This window comes from Motacilla alba, chromosome 23 (genome assembly GCF_015832195.1).
Source record: "Motacilla alba alba isolate MOTALB_02 chromosome 23, Motacilla_alba_V1.0_pri, whole genome shotgun sequence".
Classification (NCBI taxonomy): Eukaryota; Metazoa; Chordata; class Aves; order Passeriformes; family Motacillidae; genus Motacilla; species Motacilla alba.
This window is the reverse complement of record NC_052038.1, coordinates 4,302,449-4,322,698: the sequence shown is the minus strand read 5'-3', so window position 1 is coordinate 4,322,698 and position 20,250 is coordinate 4,302,449. Positions and strand designations below refer to the sequence as shown.

General features: G+C 47.6%; 1 protein-coding gene across 1 annotated transcript in view; it reads right to left on the bottom strand.

Moving 5' to 3' along the window:
- Positions 1-20,250, bottom strand: part of CSMD2 (CUB and Sushi multiple domains 2) — a 238,525-nt gene that overhangs the window by 206,023 nt on the left and 12,252 nt on the right. Inside the window, exon 2 of the mRNA XM_038161173.1 lies at positions 7,488-7,704. Coding sequence (XP_038017101.1) covers positions 7,488-7,704 — 217 coding nt within the window. The remainder of the gene's footprint in view (positions 1-7,487; positions 7,705-20,250) is intronic.

Below are 20,250 nucleotides of genomic sequence, written 5' to 3'. Positions count from 1 at the left end.
AAAAGCCACCCCTGAGCAGCCAGCTCGCTCTCTCCTGGCATTTCCTCAGGCTTGGCCGGGGCAGGAATTTCCCCCCTCAGTGGCTCTGTTAGATTTTCCCCCTGTATTTATTAAAGAAAAACACAATTACAGCGAGATGTCAGCTTTTTTCCAGAGCCCATGGACACGAAGGCTCTCATTAATCATCAATAAAACAAGCAGAGCATGATCTGAGAGCACTCCCAGCTCCCAAATGCTGCAGCCACTTAAAAGGCAGCTCTGTCCTCCAGGCACAGCTCGCTGGTGTCACTGAGATAGTTGTCCTTTCATTTGCAGCCCTGCAAGGCTGAAATGATGCTCTGGACCAAAAAAAAAAAAAAAAAAAAAAATCAACTCTCAACCAACTTAAAAGGATCCTGCAGTGACACAAGAACAGCTCCCAGTTGGATTTACCCAAGCTGGTGGAGGAGTTTGTGCTCAGAACCCAACTGCTTTTGTTTGGGAGTCAGGCACAGAACACCTGCACAGGAGTGCTTGGATCTGCTCACATTTCACTCACAGGGCCGATTTTATCCCATCCCAGCTGCTGGAGAATTGATTCCAAACCAGTGCAAACCATTGGTGGTGACATTCACCATTTTGATTTTTCTTACCACGACAGTACACAAGCAAAGGGCAAAACCCCTCCTTTTTTTCTCTTCCTCAACCTCTCCCAGCGCCATGAACACCAACAATTTTCCCAGGAATTTTCTCCAGCACAGCTCTCAGTCTCAGGAATCAGCTGCAGCTCCCTCCCTTGCCCAAGCCAAGCACAATCCATCAAGGCCCAGGAGCCCTTTGCTTACCTCTGACACTGACAAAGCTTCATTAACCAACACGGGCTCGGGGGACAGTGACAGAGCTCATAAATCCCAGCCTGGATGGATTTCTCCACTTGTTTAAAGCAGGGTTTGGGTCAATTCCCACTAGAAAAGTGTTATTTATAGAGCCCAGAGCCAGCACAGCCAGCTCAGATATATGAGGCCTTCATGGCTCAGGCTGGGGACAGGTACTGAGCATCAAATTTCAATAAATTTGATTTTCCGTGCAATGCAATGGACTGGGAAGACCATGGAGTTGGATGTGATTTATTATTTCTCTCGCATCCCTTCCATGCTCGTTTTTCCAAGATTTCCTGGGACTGCAGTGGGATTTTGTCCCCTCTGCCCTGCTCAGGTGAGACCCCACCTGCAGAGCTGCCTCCAGCCCTGGGGTCCCAGCACAGGGAGGAGCTGGGACTGGGGAAGGTGTCCCTGCCCATGGGATGAGCTTGAATTCCCTTCCCACCCCAACCCTTCCACAATCCCACGAAATCCAACTGCGGCACCTCCATTCTCAGCCTCGTTGTGACAAAGCAAGAGGAAGAAAAAGACAAAATTCCCAGGAAAAGTTCATCAAATCTCAGTCACCCCCTGGCAAATGCGAGCTGACATTCTGAGTAAACAAAGACAAGTTTGGATCCAGCCCAAGCACGGCTCAGCAGCTCCAATTCAGAACTTGGCAGATTTGGGTTATTTCTGTCTTTCTTCAAAAAACAGACCCAAAAAATTAAAAAAAAAAAAAAAGGAAAAAAAGGGAAAAAGTCACCAGGGGTGTGAAATTGAGTAAATGGGAAAAATAAGTTCTTGGAACCCCCCTGGAAATCACAGAAGGTTTGTTTCTTGCTAAACACAGGGCAAGTGGGGAACAAGGAGCAAGCGTTGCCACAGAGGAGGTGTTGGGAACAGGCAGGGCTCCCAGCAGCCCTGCAGAGCAGCAATCCAGTGTCCTGCAGCAGGCACAAATGTCTGACACAGCCTGGGAGGCAAGAAAGGCAGCATGGAGAGGTGCTCAGGCCAGCAGCTCCCCGTGATTCTGGGATTATGTCATTTTACAGCTGGGAAAGCTGATAAGGGATTTGCCCAGGGAGCAGAGCAGCTCCTGGGCTCTGGGCAGGATTGAGCCCTGCTCCTGGGAGGGATTCCAGCACATCCCAGGGCTCTGCCTGTGCCCCACACCCCCTGCTGCACTGCCCTCCCCAGGCTGGCACCAAACCCCACAGAGGGCAGTGCCACCCCCCTGCTCACGGGCTCCAAGGGACATGGGTTTTGAAGAATAAGAGTAATATTGTAAATTATAACATATAAAATTATAAAATTTAAAATGGTTCTATTATTATAAACCATTATTTGGTTCTGTATTGAGTCAAGAGACTTTTGGGACAGGTTCTTACAAGCAGGGTCAGACTGGAGCCACCTCCTCACCACAGAGCAATGTGTATAAGAATAAAGGTAAAAGTAATTATTCTTAATAAAGAAAAATAAAATAAAATAAATAAAAATAAAAATAAAACAAAACAAATAAAATAAAATTATAATTATAATAGTATTGTAGTAATAATTTAAGCAACCTCTTCAGAGACCCTGCCTGTGTGTCTCACCTCAGAGGTGTGAGCAGGTCCTTTAACCCCTAAAGCAGGACAAAACCTCTCCATCCCCATCTCTGAAGAGGCTGCCAAAATATCCCTGCCAAGGCTCCTCCTGAGCCTACAACATTCCCCACGGTGCCAGGGAAAAAGCTCCCACTCTGATTGAATCAGCTGCTTTTATCACTCCTCCTGATGCACCCTCTGCTAATAAATATGGAAAAACGGAATTGAAATGGCAGAGCCCTGCTGCAGTTGCATTAACTCCATTACCTCTCCCAGACTTTCAGCTCCAGTTTCATCAATTATCCTGCAGACTTGAGTTTAAACACTCAGCACTTCCTCAGAACAAAACAGGGACTCTGCTGAAGGGTCCTGCAGCTGCTGGAGCAGCTCAAACACGGCTCTTCCCAGAGAGAAAAACACAACTAAAGTGGATTTTATCCTACACAGCAGAGAACATAAATTTAAGTGGGGTTTTGTTGTGTTTCTTTTCCCATGGAGTTAATGGGAAGTGACAAAAGGCTCTGCTGAGGGGGAGAGGGAGGTGGGGCTCGGATGTTTACTAAAGGTGACAAAGGATTTAGCTGGCCTCTGCTTTATTTATCCTTCTCCTTAGCAAAAAGAGCTGTAGTCACCTTGGAGACACGAGGCAGTGACAAAGGAATATTGCACTGGACCAGAGGTGACTCAACACAAACTCCTAACGCAAGCTCTGAGCATTCCCAGCTGACAAATGCTGGCTTTCCAGGAATTTCTTCACCAGGACTGAACCCCAGGATCTTTTCTTTACCAGGACTGAACCCCAGGATGTCTTTTCACCCCAAATTTGCATCTCTGCAAGCCACAGGAACACTGGGGGAAGTCTCTCCTCCCTTTGTCCCTTCCTCTCCTCCTCCCTTTTGCTGTTTTTAAGATCAAAAGCTTTGTGCTCTTGATTGGTAATTAAGAACAAGTCACCCAGGCTGCTTTTTCAAAGAGTAATTAAAAGGTTATCAAGAGAACCATAAAAGGTGCAGGTAATTCCTGCTGCAGCTGTAATTAGGTCAGCCCAGAGATAACTCTGCTCTTATCACAAGGATCACATCGTTCAAACCAAATCCTTCAACTTTCAGTCAATTAAATATGGCCCAAGATGTGGTTCTGAACTGCTCACGCAGCAGATTGATGGCAATCCTTCTCCTCACTCTTCAGCCACTTGTCAGGAAGAGGGATGAGGATCTGGAGGCAGCCTGAGGAGACACTGGGAGATGTGGGACGTGAGCTGCAAGGGAATCCCGTGCCAGCAGCAGGGTTTGTGTGCTTTGCACAGAACCCCGCTGCAGTGATGACTGCAAACGTTCCCCCAGACCCTGCCCGCTCTGCAGGAACAGGAATTTCTGCAGAACCCTCCTCGGAACGGGCAGGTTCCTCCCACATGTGTCAATAAATTGGAATGGGTTGTTCCTCCCAGCGACGCCCGTGGAAACGCGGCCGGCACCGCGAGGCTCTGGGAGTTGTTCTCCTCTGCAGGCACAGCCTCAAACAAACGTTTTCTCAAGCAAATAAACTCAGCATCACTGAAATGTTTTGTTTGAACAGGGAAGAGACCAGAGGACACAATTCCCGGCCCACAACAGGTGGGAAGGGAAGCCCAAGGATTGGAAGAGCCTGAGAAACCCCAGCATTGCTCAGCACATTCAGAAGTGAGGAGTTTCTGCTGGTAGAAACACCCCATGTTCTGTCCCCTGGGCTTTTTTGAATATCTGTGGAAGGGGAAAAAAAAAAATCTGATTTTCTAAGCTGACCACTTCCACTTGGAAGTGTAAATTCAGCAGGTCTCACTGGGAAAACAGAATTAGGGAGCTACAAGGACCGACGCACCGGGAGACTGTAAATGTGTTTTCCCTGGATCTGAGTACAAGCCCGAAGCTCCAAATCAGGGAATTTGCAAGTGATTTAAGATTCTCACATTAAAAGGGTCCTGCAAATTACTGGCAGATGAAAAAGCTGGGGGAAGCCACGTGGCTCTCTCGTTGTCCACTCTGGGGATGTCACGGAACAAGAGTCTGACACAAAGAGGTGCAGAGTCTCTCCCAAATCCCACAGCAATCTCAGAGCCATAAATAACCCCAAGAATTCAAATTGTAGTCAGGTCTGTGCTGAGTTTCTGAGCCCAGCACAGTGGGAAGGCAATCAGGAAGGGAACCTGATTGGAGCGACCTGGGAACAATGACACAATCACAGGGCACAATGGGAACTGGGCAAAGACTGTTCTGGAAAAACTGCAGGGCTCCACAGCACTCCCTGATCCCACAGCAGCTGGGAACTTGGAGGAAGAGGATTTGGGAAGAGTCTGGTCTGGTGTAATGAGCTCAAGAGAACTCCTGGATAAGAAGAAAATCTTGGATGTCCCTCATCGAGGAAGAGAAAACTCTGCAGCCACCAAATATAATTATTATTAATATAAGAATTATAATGCTATAATATACAGCTCTCAGGTTTCACAGGAAATTCCCCCACAGTGGGTCCTGCTGAAAGCCAGGAGCTGGGAAAATTCCAGTGGACAAGGAGGAATGGGTTCCAACTGAAAACAAGAGAAGTTTAGGTTGTGTGTATGGAAAAAATCCTGCCCTGTGAGGGTGGGGAGGTCCTGGCACAGGGTGCCCACAGAAGCTGTGGCTGCCCCCGGATCCCTGAAGTGTCCAAGGCCAGGTTGGAGCAGCCTGGGACAGTGGAAGGTGTCCCTGCCCATGGCAGAGGATGGAATGAGATGGAATTGAGTTCCCTTCCAACCCAACCCATTGCAGCATTCTAAAAACCCGATGATTCCAGAGAAGCTGAAATAGCAAAGACTTGGAAACGAGCTCTGATTTTAGCAAACAAAGCAAAGTCATGGCACTGAGAGATGACAACAGCCCTGGATGTCTAAATTAAGGCACTGAAACCCATTTAATATTCACGTCCTCATCACAAACACGCAAGGCAAATTCCCTAATATCCAGTAAAGCTGTTTATTAGCAAATGCCTCATTGGATTAGGGCTGCTCTTATTCTATTAGGGAACCTTCACACCACATTAAATTGCAAGACAAGAGGGTGTTTGCCAGCACATGATGAACACAACATTAACCCCTTCCCAGGAAGTCCTGGAATGGTCTGGGTTGGGAAGGACCTCAAATGAATCAGGGATGCTCAAAAATAGAAGTTTGGGAGGGCAAGAAGCAAAGAAATCCAGCTGTCCCTTCTTTTCCCCTTGCTCACAGCTCATTTTGGGTGAGCTCTGATGAGTGACACGTGGCCATCCATCTTCAGGGCTGCACCTCAGTGATGAATGGAGAACATTTGGAGAGCAGGCAGGAAAAAAAAAGCAAAATTGATGGGCATGAGAGAGAGAAAAAAGGGAGAAAGAGAGAGGAAAAAGTAACCCAGTGTCAGGCAACAGTTAAGAGTTTAATGAGCTGAGATTGATGTACCAAAAATAATACCTGGAGTCTCCTGAGGTGGAAGGGACCCACAAGGATCAGGGGACACCCCAACAATCCCACCCTGTGCAAGAGCCTTGCCCAAACACTAAAACTGGTGAAGAAGGGGATGAGACATGAAACAGCCCAAAGGAGCCAACTCCAGGTTTAAAGTCACTAATCCAGAAATGTCCAAGGGAAGAAAGCAAATGTCCACCATGCAGGAGTTCATCTTTTACTTTGCTGAGCCCTCCCTAAGTGCTTTCAGACCTCTAGAAATCCCCCTCTGCATCTCCCCCCTTCATTCCCCTTTCTTGCCCTAAATACACTCCATTTCCTGAGCTCAGAGGTGGAACATTCCCACGTGGATTTTGCTGCTGGTTCCATCCCCAGCTCGCATTCACCTGGCCAAGCTGCACCTGAACTTCACCAGGCAGGCACAGGGGGAACCTCTTCTGCCTCCTCACCTTCCCCCAGTGCAGGGCCACAGGTCCCCAGGGCAGAGCCCCAGCTCACACCTGGGAGGTTCCTTTCTGCTACTTTCATTTACAACCAGAATATTCTAGTGAGGATCTCAGAGCAGCATTAACTTCTCACCACACAAAGTTTCCCGAGCTGGATTTTTACCCCCAATTTTCCACCTTTCCATTATCCCCAAAGCAAAGCACTGAACCTCCTGATTAAACACCGAGGTCCCATAATTAAAGTGATTCTCAAGCACAGTTGCCAAATGAGGAGATGATTTATTTGCATAACTGAAATAATCTACATAAAGAGCTGATTTCCACCAGGGTGCAGCTCAGATGTTCCACTCGGGTCAGACAAGACACTGAGGTCAATGGATTTGTCCTGAACTCGAGTGCTTTGAAGGAAAATCCATTTCCAGGGCTCCAGAATTCTTGCCAGGGATTCAGAGCCTGGATGCTGCCACTGCTCCCTGAGTTTTTGAATGCATCACTGTCAGGCTGGAGCTGCCACCAGCACCTCCAGTCGTGTCCCCAGTCCCCCAGCTGAGAGGGCTGAGATCACGACTGCTCCACAGCTGACACCTCCCAGAGCATCTGCTGCCACAGCAACACAGCAAAATCAGCCTCCCACAAAACTTTTTTTAACACTGAAAGCCTCGCTGGAGAAGGCATGGGGAGGTTTCCTACTAAACTGGATTACTGAACACTTCTTACTGCTGGAGATCCAACAGATGGGAGGGAATGCAGCCCTAGCCAGCTGCTGGATGGACTGGGGGTAAGGAGCAGCCCAGATTGTGGGGGAAAACCCACAAAGGCTTTGGCAGAGCTGTCACTGAACCCCACAGTCCATCCTCCCACTCCAGGAGTCTCCTCTGGACTGAGGGAAGCTCTCTGCACATTAACTCTGCTTCCCTCCTGCTCCATTTCCTAATTAACTCCTCTGGATGTCTGCGCCGGGTCTTGATAAATCATTACTGTCAGGAGTTCAGAGAAACATTTCAAGCCTTATCAGAGATAAGAAATCAAAACAACTGTAAGAACTGCTCATGGAGAAAACACTCCCAGTTTATTGCAGCATAAACATCCAAGGGCGGATTGAATCCCAGTGGCAGGAGGGGGAACATGTTTATAAACATCACTGTAATGATCACTGTACCTCGTTCTCAGATTCCCCTGCTGAGGCAGCCCATCGTAGATGGATAATACATCAAAATCTTCCTCTAATGCAAAGGACTGGAAAACAAGCTGTATCCTGTTCTGCTCCTCAGCAGTGATTGTCCACGTGCAGTTTGCATAATTGGGGTATCCGTAGGGAAAGCCTGGGCTCTGTATTGTCCCGTTTGGGCCCTGCAATGTGTGGCTGCAGTTCTGGGCTGCCAAGAGAAAAGACAAAAGCACAAAGTCAGAGGGTGTCAGGTGAACACTGAATGGCCTCAGCATCCCAACAGAGCACACAGGGCTCTCCTCACCACGTTTCTGTGCCCCAGGAAACAGAGAAAAGTAAAATCTGAGGATGAAGTTTTGGCCTCCTCCCTGCAGGGATGTGGAGCCCAAACCCCCAGAGGCATCCTGGGCTCTGCCCCCAGCAGCTGTGAGCACAGCTGGATTCACAGCTGCTGCTGGCCCTGGGGACAGCTCCTTCCTCAGCCACCCTTCCCCAGCCCACCACAAAACTCAAGAGTTCTCCCATCACACTCTGTGCACTTGGGATTGCACCCCTGCCAGGTGCCAGGCCCTGCTGGGTCACAGCACAGGGACAAAGCCAGAGCTGAGTGTCCCCTTCTCCCCCAGTTCCAGGGACAATGCCAGAGCTGAGTGTCCCCTTCTCCCCCAGTTCCAGGGACAATGCCAGAGCTGAGTGTCCCCTTCTCCCCCAGTTCCAGGGACAATTCCAGGGACAATTCCAGCTGACTGTCTCCCTCTCCTCCAGTTCCACCTGGACACGAGGCAGGGGAAGGGCTGAGTGTGCAGGCGGTGCCACATCCCCCCACCTCACCCCGAGAAAGCAGAAGGGACCCCAAGGAGTGACAGGCTGAGCCACCACGGGCAGCCTGGCTGGCCAAGGCTGCCTGAAACCTGCATGGCCAAAGGTCAGCCCCAAACCTGTCCTGACTCCAAGAAGAGCAGGAACAGTGCAAGGCTGGACCAAACAAACCATCCTTAAGGTGCACTCCAACCCTGACCATTTAATGATTCTGGGAATGGTTCACTGGAACAAAAGACAGCAGCAGCAGCACTCACACCCCTGTCAGACCTGATGGGGAGACACAGGGGAGAAATCACTGGCCAGACCCTGCCTTGGGGGGTGCTGGCTCCTCTCAGCCAGTTCTGACAGGTCTGTGCTCCTCATTCTGCCTCAACACACAGAACATCTCCAGTCAGTATCTCTGAGGAGCTGCTGCAAAGCTGCAGAGAACAAAACCCCTCCTGTAACACCAGTGAAACACCTGAAACCTCCCTCAAATCCATCTCCCCTGCCCAAGGCAGTACCTGGGAACACTGCATCCCAAAGATAAAGAGCCACCGTGTACACTTGCAGGATATATGAGATTTTCTTCTCCCTGGGGACACAGCTACATGAATGTGTTTTGGGAACAGCCTAAATGACAAATTCCCTTCACCTTTTCCTCTCCCTTCACTGCTGCTGTACCTGGATATCTTTGGAGGCACAAAGAACTCGCTCCAAACTGCTCCAACCCTCCCTGCTTTAGTGGAAGAATCCCTCCACACAAAGCCAAATTCCAGGCAGCTGGAAGGGTCAATCTCATGGCCCAAAAGCTGAGTTTCACCTTTATCCCCTGAGCTGCTTCTCCAGCTTTTCCCAGCCATGCTGGATTGTTTACCCTGCTGATGGGGACAACAGAGGCTTTCAAGTCGAAATGCATTAGAGTAGAAATTACTTCTTTGATTTCTCTTTGCCTTTTTTTTTTTTCCCTTCTTTTTTTTTTCTCAAAGGCATTTGCACTTCTGAGTGCCAAGCAGCCACAGGTACAGAGCTGCAGAGTGGTGCTCATTAAAGGCAATTATAATTAGATTGACCTACTTTGGGTGCAGAAACGCTCAGTGGAACTTCTCCCCGCAAGACGGTTTATGAATCTGAGACAGCCCATCCTATTTACTACCCAGGGAATCTTTTAGTAGCACGTTTATTGGATCAATGAGAGGCAGGACAGCCCCACAATCCACCAGGGATTAAAGTGAGGGAGGCACAGGATTCCTTGACTGGAGTGTTTTGCATTTCTGTAGCACCTGGCTTTTTGTCACTACATAAGAGACTAATCCGCCTCCCTCCTCCACTTGGGCTCCATTTCTTTTGGGGAGTTCACTGGAAAAGCTCAGTGCCAGAAAGCTGCACAGCAGTGGGAATATTCCTGTGATCACAGAGGAGTAAAATGAAGCCCAGTTTGGTTTAAGAACCAAAGATCCACGATCTCTGTTCTCCAATTCAGTCGAATCCTTTCTCCAACCTCAGCGACGCTCAATAAGCAGCAGGGCGATATTGAACTGGCCCTCCTGCTCATTTTTATTTTAATCATAAGTTCATCAGAACAATTTAAGGCAAATGGGAAATTAAAGAGGCTGTATCTCTCAATTTCCTGATGGTTTAAAAGCTACCAAGGCTGCACAAAGCTCAGGAAAGAAAGTCAAGGTCAGAGACACCATGTTCCAAACACTTCCAAGGTCATATGGAAGCTCCAAAATCCACAAACTCAGCCCATCCTTCCCCAGCCAGTGCCTGTGCCACAAATGGACATAAATCTATCTGAAAGAACAAATAAATAATAGAAAAATAAGACAGAGTTTTATGATGTATCCAATCAATCTACTGAAATATTTGCATGTTCACGATGTTGACCCAGAGGTGCTCTGGGCACAGATAAAAGAAAATTGCTTATTGCAAACAAAGCACAGCTTTGCAAAAGCTGCCAAACTGGGCAGTAATATATTCTGTAATAGCTGTAATAGCAGAGAACTTCATTTATATTGGACATTGCTGGAAAAAGTCATCAGGCACGGAAAGAAATCCGGGAAGCTGAGGGAATTTATGTGTTCTATCATTTGCTTCCAGGTCTGAGTTAGTTCAGCTCATCCTTGACTGACAAAACCTTATCTGAAATTCAAAATTTCTCCTGTGAAGATTGCAGAAACAATTCCCTTTATCCCTTTGGCCCAGGAGCACAAATAAGTAGAAAGATATGAAAGGGCAGCGCCGGTGCCTGTGCTGGCAAGTTCCAGGCGGATTTGGGGTTGACAGAGGACAATTCTCCCAAAATTTCTGGCACATTCTCCCCATTCCAAAGTCTGACACGAGGCACCTTCAATTCCTCCCCCCAGAGATGAGAATGCTGCATCATCCCCCCCAGCTGAGGTGTGTTGCTGTGGGAATTCCAGCTCCTCATCTCTTCTCCATGGGCTGACATTCCGGAGGGTGGGACCCCCTGGGCTCATCACAGGGATGGGTTTGTGGGCATTTGTCCCATTTGTGATGGAGGAAAACAGAGCTGAGGCCAGGCTGGGCTCTGCCAGCACCTCCTCTCAATTCTGGAGAGTGGTTTGTTGGGAGTGGGTCCCTGAAATGAATCCCTCAGAGCTGCTTCACTGCAGGAACTTCACACAAGGACAAGGGATCATTGAGGGCATCATCATTGAGGGGATCATCATCATTTAGGGGATCACCATTTAGGATCCTCACAGGATCATTTCGGCTGGAAAACACCTCCAAAACCATTGAATCTTTGAAGGAAACCCACAGCACTTTGAGAAAACATCTTTATCTTTACCACCAATGGTAATTCACTGATGATGACAATTTCTCAATTTTTTCACACATTGTTTTACCCAAGTTTCCACTTCCAAGACTTCTCTTGTGCAACAGGCACTCTTTGAACAATCCCCAGACTAACTGGCTTCACCCTGGGCTCCTCACGAGGGAAATGATGGAATATTTACTCTGCACTACTCTCACAGAAGAACTGCAGTTTGTAACACACAGTTTAATCCGCACGGTACAAACCTTAACGTGACCAGACACTGCAGAGAAAAATAAATATCAGCTGAGCAGAGGAGAGCTCCAAACCCCCCGGGCTTCACTGTGGGGCTGCCATGAAGAGAAAGGAAGGGTGGCAGGAGCAGGAACTGCATCCTTGTGCTCCAAAGCAGAGTTCTTTTGACAGGACAAGCTCCAGGAGTGGAGGCAGAGGCTCGGGGGAGGTTTTATTTCCACTGTAAATCCAAAGTCATCTCGACACATGAGCCAGCATCGTTCTGGTGCCAGTCACTGCAGATTTAGAAGGGCCCTGAAGCAGCAGGGCTGGCTGGGCTCTGGGGCAGCACCAGCTCAGCCCAGTGTCCCAGACAGTCACTGCACTGTGACAGTCACTGCACACTGACCAAACCCACCAGGTTATGTGCAGGAAAAACAGGAGATTCAGCCTTGGAAGAACACTCACAGCAACAGGGTTTTGTTATTCCTTCCAAATAAACAACACTCCAGGGCAGGAATGGGCTGCCCTGGCTGCTGCTCCCTCCCAGCCTGCCTGACAGGGAATTCCAGCAGCTCCAGACTGAGATAAACCTGAACATCCAAAGTGTGTCACTACAAACCTCCCCCCTCCGCCAGGAGGTAAACAACAATAACAAACAAAGGCGTTCTCTGACGTGACAAGTGCAAAGGAAACCAGCAGGAAAAATCATCTTCCTCCTACTTGCAATCCCTTAAACTTCAATCCCAGGCCAGATCCAGGGGGGTGTAAACCAAGGAAGAATTGTAGCTGTTGGTTTACACCATGTTATTATCCAGGCAATGCTTGAGAGAGAGACTGAATTTATCTCTGAAGTGCTTCCTGAAATACAAGTCGCTGCACTTTGTTCCTCAGCAGAAACAAAATCTAATTTAGCAAACGCTGATGCATGGTCACTGCACAATTCAGTGGGAACAAATATCAAATCATGCACAGTGCCTTGCTCTCAGCAGCATCATTTATGGAGGATCCATGGCTGCCTCCTCCCTAATGCAGCAGTTTGGGGTTTTGCCATTTGCTGTAGTTACTGCTCCTCACACAGAAACGCTGTTATTCCGTGTTGTTCTACAGCCCATTCCGCAGCCACAGGCACATAAAAAACCTTTCCCCAGCAAAACTGAAATGCACAGGCAAACGCTGCAACACCAGGGGCTTGTCCAGCAGCACCTCCAAGGGTCGCTCACCTCACCCCACTGCTCTGAGTTCTCCAAACCCACACACACCAACTCCTCACTGTTTGCACCGCCTTCTAAATAGGAAAAAACGTTCCTGTGCCCGTTGTTTAGCGCTCTGCATCGTTTATCAGGCACTCAAGATGCCTCCTTACAGGGTGGTTTAGCAAGCCATCACAGCTGATCACAGCCAGGGAGCAGTTTACTCCCAGCCCGGCTCTGACTCTCTGCCTCACCCAATTTCAGTGAGCAAACAGGGAAAGCACCTCCGTGTAGCCACATTTCTCTGCGCAGAAAAAAGCAAGGCACAACTCTTCCCAAAAATACTCTTATCTCATTTGCTGTGCCTGTGTTTGTGCAAAAGTAGAATGCAACGTGAAAAATGTGTATTTTATGATTGGCTTTTTGCAAATATTAAAATTAATATTCTATGTTTTACATTAGAAAGTGATGCTGAATTAATTTTCTCAAGTAGTTGTTAAACAGAGTTTCAGGTGATAACATCATGTTCAAACAGAAACTATGGATGTGGGATTTTTTTTTAAAGAAAGGAATGAGGTACTCGCACCAGACAGCAGCCACAGGACACCTGAATCTTTCAGAGAAAGAGAATTTATTGCTCCCTTATCAGAACAAACTAACTCTTCCCACCTTGCTCAGCCCTGAAGACACCATCAGGATTCAGAGGAAGAAGCTGACACTGACCAGACAGAATCCTTGGTTTGAACGGAATTTATGTATCATGGATGAGGTGTAGGAATATGCAACAGGCTGTTGCTTTTAAGGGTTAATCCTCTGTAAATGTGGGTCCTTTTTCTGGCTTATTTTGCCCAGAAATAGGTGCCCGGACTGTCCCTAACACTTTGTTTTTATTGTCTCCTATTGTCCTAATCCCAATTGTCCACATTTTTATTACTCCAATTATACTACTATTTTCATAACCATTTTATTACTATTAAACTTGTAAAATTTTAGAAACAAGTGATTGGCGTTTTTCACAATAAAGTAATTAATTAGCCTTCTGACAAGATGGAGTCAGATGCATCATTTTCTCTCCCCTGGTCGGGGTTCCCTGTGAATTCAATACCTCCACACTTGATCAATGCAAGCCTGGCTGCCCTCAGGATTCACCTTCTCCGAGCTGGAGCTTAACCTCCAGTCTGCTATCAAAGCCTGCTGGGTAATAAATAATGCAGAGTCATTCCATTAACCAGAACTTCATCAAAAGCCCGTGGATCCAAGAGCATCATCAAGGGGATGATTTCCATCTCAGCTAGCCTGAGCCCGCTCCCTCGGAGCACGGGGAGGGATGAGCTGGGCAATGCAAGGGCAGAAAAAGTGCATTTCAGCTGAATTCAGCTCCTGCCAGCACTGCCAAGCCCAGAAGAATCCAAAGCCCCTGTCACTGGGATATTTTATGAAAATCCTGTCGCTGGGATTTTCTCTTGAGAAGCTGAGGAGCCTCAGAAAAGAAATGTAGACAATAACTATCTGCTGCTTGGAATGTGGTCTGGAGATGCTTTACCAACAGGTCTTTGGTCTCATGTGAATTGTTTTTGCTTGGTGACTGATCACAGTCCAGCTGGATCAGACTCTCTGGTCAGTCACAGGTTTTTGTTATCATTCTATTCTATTCCTTTCCAGCCTTCTGATGGATCCTTTCTCTAGTTCTTTTAGTATAGTTTTAGTATTGCATTTTTAATAAAATATAGTATCTAAATCAGCCTTCTGAAACATGGAGCCAAGATTCTGATCTCTTCCCTCATCCTGGGGACCCTCAAACACCACCACAAGCCCCAGCTCAGCTCGAGTGAGGACACTCAGATTTGCACAACTCCACAAATCCCCAAACACCACAGCTCTCTGGGCACACACAGCCCTTCTCTCCCAGTCCAGGGGTCCCTCACTGCCCCCTGCCACCACTTTGTCCCTTTTGGTGCTGCCCAAGCTGTTATTGCAGAGCTCCCACACCCCAGCACTGCTCCAGCCCAGCAATTCCATTTTCAGGCCTTCCCAAGCAGGAAGAAGAGGAACAAAAGATGCAAAAGTCATCCCCAGTGTGCTCTCCCTTCCTTTCCCAATCAAAAATGTTGTCCTGGACAGTTATGAAAATTCCTACACATGTTTGGGATTCCACAGAAGCCCCAAGTGAGCCACCACACACCTGAAAACAACAAACACACACACACAGGAAAAGGGAGTTTGTGCCAGGGGAGGTTCAGGTTGGATATCAGGAAAAATTTCTTTGAAATGTTCAGGAAAAACTGAGGAACAATTTTGCAGAGCCAGCAGGGTGACAGGAGGGCCTGGCTGCTGTCCCTGCCCCTGAAGGGACCACCCCAGCTCCCTGCCAGGCTCGGATGCTGCATTTCCTTCCCCAGGGACAGGAGGGCAGCTCTGTGAGCAGCAGGCTGGCACTGGCAGTGCCCTCAGCGTGGCAGAGACTCTTTGATGTGTCCAGGAGAAATATCCAGACGTGTTCAGCACTGCACAGAGCCCAACACCCACCCCCTGAGCTTTCTGCGGGCACAGCAAACCAGGCAAATCCCCTGTGCTGCCCTGGCTCCTTGCTGGCCCCATCTAACCACGTGTGTGTCTGTGCTGTGACAAAAGGGACTTTATTTGATGCCTTGGGCTTGAGAACAAGGGACATTCGTTCTGCCAGGCCCACTGATCTCCACAGGGCACCTGGGCTGAAGGAGTTCAGATATCCATAGCCCAAAAACCCCAAGCAAACAAAAAACCTGAGCGCCCCAGGAAGAGTAATGCTTTAAAAATCAAATTAAGCAGCCCCAGTTGATAAGACTTTAAACACAATCCCAGGTTTCTGCCCTCTCCACTTCTCAGCAAATCCATTTCTTGGTACAGATGTTCCACATTTCAAGTCCTGCCCCTGTGGCACTGCAGCAGCTTCAGATTCAGGTGAAATCCTGGAGCTGTGTCACCGGAGCTGTTCACATCCACAGAATTCACCCACACCCCAAGCACAAAAAAACTGGGCTGGAAAACTCCTGGCAAAGCTTCCACACCCCGAGAGGTTTCACTCTGTTAGGAAAACTCATCCACAAACACCAGAGGTTTATGTCCAAAAAGGAGACAGAGGAGTCCTGAACTTTATTCCAATAAAGGCAGAGGCCATGGGGCATTCCCCTGGGGTCTCTCCAGTTTTTGGAGGACTCAGCCTCCTTTTTATCCCAATTTCCCAGCTGCATTTCCCTTCTCTCTTTCCCCATTTCCGAGGTACTTGAGAGGTTCAGACTTCCCAGAACACCTGATCCCAAAGATTCCCCTCTAATGTACAACCCTCCCTTTTCATTTTCAATTCTTACGGAATTTAGGGGTTTCTCTTCCCCATTGCTTCTTTCATCTTTCAATGTCTCATTTCATTTCTCAGCCAACCTAAAGTTTATTTGTAAAAGCAAATATCCTTCATCAATCAATGGAATCCTTCCCATGGTTTCTTTTATCTCCCAGTGCTGGTTTTATCTACCAGCAGACCCCACAGCTTGTTTGGAAAGACAAATCCAGTATCCCCCTCAACTGCCAGCTCCCCTGGCTTGTGCAGGGCAGGGCCAGAAAGCTGCTGGGGGTGTTCAAGGAAGCCTGAAGGTCAAGGAATGAAGCAGCAGGGTTTGGAAACCTGGGGAAAGCAGCAGCAGCAGGATGGTTCATCCCAAATTACCATTCCAGAGGCAGCTGGGGCTGCAGCTCTGACGTGCCCAGGCTCAGTTGCTAAGCACAGGCACACAGGGAGCAGCTCCAGCTCCTCCTGACAGGGCAACCATCACCTGGAATCATCTGCTCAGCTCCAGGAAGTTATCCCAGTGTTCAGCCAGGATATTCAGACATCTTTCTCCAGGGATGCCATTTCCTTCCTTCAAACCTCTCCCTTTCAGAGCTGTCTCTTAATCAGTTTTGGCTGCTCCCTCAGCGCCGCCTCTCCTCTCCACAGCCACTGTCAGCAGAATGATAAACCCAGGCACTTCTGGAGCTGTTTCCATCTCCAGAGCACTCCACAGGCACTGACCAATTCAAGCAGGTTCTGGGGTGAGGAACAGCCCCACTGGGAATTCCCAGCACTTCCCTCGGGGGCCTCTCAGCTCCTCCAGTGCCCTTGGATTCAAGCACAGAATTGCTGAATGCTTCGCCTGGGAAGGGACCTCGAAGCTCCTCTGCACCTCTCCTGTCAAACCAAGAGTTATCCTCAAAAAAAATATGGTTTAAGACGTGGTTAAGGCACTGAGATGGAAGCTGGGAGGCTCTGACTGATCCCTATGGTGACCCCTTTGTGACAAACGCCACAAAACCAAACCCAAGTTCACAACTCCTTTTCAAAGGAACTTCAGAGCCCCAGGTTTAGAAATATTTTATGACCCTCTGGAGCCTTCTTAACCCCACCTGAGCTGTGCAGCCACATTTCCCTTATAAACCTCCCCCAGGGCAAGTCTCCACTTATTCTGGCATCTAAATATCCTTGAAAATCTTGTCCTGAGAGTCTGAGGCTCAACTGAAATGTTCAGCCTGATTCAAAACCTTCTGAAAATTTTACTCTTTTTTTTTCTCTCTAAGATGAACACAGCAAAGATTTCATTTTTTCTCACCTCCACTGCAGAAATCTGTAAAAATGACACAGATCATCTCAACCCCCAGCTGAAATTAAACTCAGAAAACAGAAGGTAATTTGATGGGAAACTTTTTTCCCAGTGTCTGCAAATGGACTCCCACTCATGTGCAGCATTTTTACTCAGTCTCATTTACAAGGTGCTAATTATTATCGCCAAAACAAATTTTTCCATTTGTATTTCAATTATTTTTGCAGTAAAATAATATTTGCATTTAAATGGTTTATCCAGGGGGCTCAAAGGCATTTTCATCTCAGGTGTCAGGATTATCTAAAAAAAAAAAAAAAGAAAATAAAAATTGAAGAGGGTGAAGTAAGGTTCAAGGTGAAATCCATCCCAAGTCACAGTGGAGCCAAAATTCAAGAATTCCTCATGAAAATCTTTCATTATTGGTCTCCCCTTGTCACCACTGAACACTTAAAACCAGCTCAAATTCCCTTTGCCACTGGAGCTCTGTGTCCAGCTGTAAAATTCAATGTTCCCTCAAGGCCCAAGAGAGATCTTGGGCTCCAAATCCCATCTCCCTAAGAATTTACAAGCCCTCAGCCCTTGGAATTCTCCCAATATCAACAATTCCATCCTTTCCCTGGTGGTTTAAAGAGAGCACAGTGGGGAGAGCTCCTTTAGAAGGAAATCTGCTCTGGAAAGTTTTGATCTGAGGGAGCTCCATGGGGTTTCTTCCCCCTTCCCACCATGTTTTGGATTCTAACTTAGATTTTACACATCAGTTCATTAACCAGCTTGTATTTTCATGCATTTTTTACAACCTAAGAGCCCAGAAGTTACACAAGGCCCCCTTTTGGTGCTTGCAGAGAGGCCACAGACCCTTTTTAGCCCCCAGGGACCCAGAGAAGCTCTGCAGCAGCCAAAACAGAAGAAACCGCTTCATCCGCTGCCATCCCCAGCATCTTACACCTCCAGATCTGAACTAAATTAAAAATATCACTCGGAATGAGCAGAGACTCCACTTATTAAAAGCTCTTCACTCTTGCACCACCATTCTCATCTCCCCACGCTCCGCCGAGTGAAATGTTCTGTGTGTTTACAAGAGCTCTGAGATCCTCCAACAAACCCCTCTGCCAGGCAATTGTATTACAACAGCTCACACTTGTGTGATTGGATTTGAATTACAAAAAAAAAAAAAAAAAGAGTCCAACAGAAAGCAATTTCTCCTGGGAATTTTTGTTAGGATATAAATCCAATTTTTACTTGATTCCGTTAACAGCACTTTCATATTCACTTCCTTTAAGTATTGCAGCACTTGATATTTATTACCTAATGCCTCCTTGTCACCTTGAGCAATCAATGAAAGTCACCTGGAGTTGACAGTACAGAGGAAAGTTAATAAATAAAAGTTAATAATTCACTTCACCCAATGAGCCAAAAAAACAAGCCAGTCACATGCCCCAAAGAATAATAGCTACAAAAGGCTCCTAGCAGATTATCTGGAGAAAGAGTGAAACATTTCAATTACACTGAATTTTTCAGTCCATTTAGATGCGAGTTTCACGTTTACAATGGCAAAACCTCGGTTATTATTTCAGGGAATGGTGGAATGGTTTGGAGGGGATGTTGAAGATCAGCTGTGGGCACTGAAAGCTGGGAGCTGTGTTCAACAAGGGATGTTCCTCTGTCCAAACAGAATTTGGGAACTGATGGATGCTCTGAGAGCCCAAAACCAGATTTTTTCTGTGCTGTTTTGACCCAACTTAGAAAAACTCTAGTGCCAAGCACTGATTTTCCATTACTTTTGCAATTTCTGCATCCTGTGCCCTGTCCACCTCTGTAGAACCACCAGAGAAACCCAAAACTCCCTCCTATTAACATTACATTGTATTTTATTTTTCTCTCGCCTCCTCCATCCATTTAAAACCTCATTTTCACCCACAGACATATTCCACTTCATCTTAGTTTTCAATCCCCAAAGCAGATCAATACCTTTCTTCTTCAATCTACATAGCTCTCAATCAAGGAGCTAACAGGGGGTGAATTGAATCGACTTCTACGTTCAAATTGGGGATTTTTTGTCAAAAGTCTCATTTGTTAACTGCATTTCATGGAAGAAAAGGCAAAAAACTCCCTGTAACAGCCCTCAGTGTTGGACTCCTGGGTAAAGAAAGGTCATCATTTGTTCTCTAATTTAAGACTGGGAAGTGCTCCCAGGAGGAACAAATGACAGAGCCTCCCCTAAGCCGGCGTTTTAAATCCAGCAAAATGAACTTGCTCTTGTTAAATGAATTTAGTTAATTCAGGAGGAAGAAGTTGTAGGTGTTTACCAAGAGGTGACAACAGCAGGGACCTTGCAGGGTTGGTTTTTCTACCTCAGATCTTGCCCAGGGTCAGAGCCAGCCCTGCCTGTGCCACTGGAGAAGGGCCCTGGGTCAATGAGACACCAGGGCAAAGTTAAAAAGAGGATCCTGGAATGGTTTGGGTTGAAGAGAGACCTTAAACCTCATCCCATCCCAACCAAAAGAGACCTTAAAACTCACCCCATCCCACCCAAAAGAGACCTTAAATCTCATCCCATCCCATCCCAACCAAAAGAGACCTTAAACCTCATCCAATCCCACCCAAAAGAGACCTTAAACCTCATCCAATCCCACCCAAACCAGACCTTAAACCCCATCCCACCCTTTCCACTGTCCCAGGTGCTCCAAGCCCCATCCAGCCTGGCCTTGGGCACTTCCAGGGATCCAGGGGCAGCCCCAGCTCCTCTGGGAATTCCATCCCAGCCCCTCCCCACCTCCCAGGGAAGAATTTCTCCCCTTTGGGATCAAATCGCAAAGAATTTCACTCAGAACCCACCCTGGGCTTTATCTCGGGGCTCCACTGACAGCATGGGGACAATTCCACACCTTGCTCCCTCAGCACAGCAGCCCTGATGGGGCTTTTTCAAACAGATTTCCACTAAAGCCCCCACCAAAGCAGAGAGATTCCAATGCAGCTGGGTTAACACTGTTTGAGGAGCTGCAGAATTTGCAGGACAGGACACCAGAGCCTTGCAGAGAGGGACGTGGAGCCCTCAGAGGGGACAGATTGTCCTTCTGGTCAGTCCAGGGCTGCTGCCTTCAGAGCTTGTGCCAAACCCAACCCTGGGAAGGAAG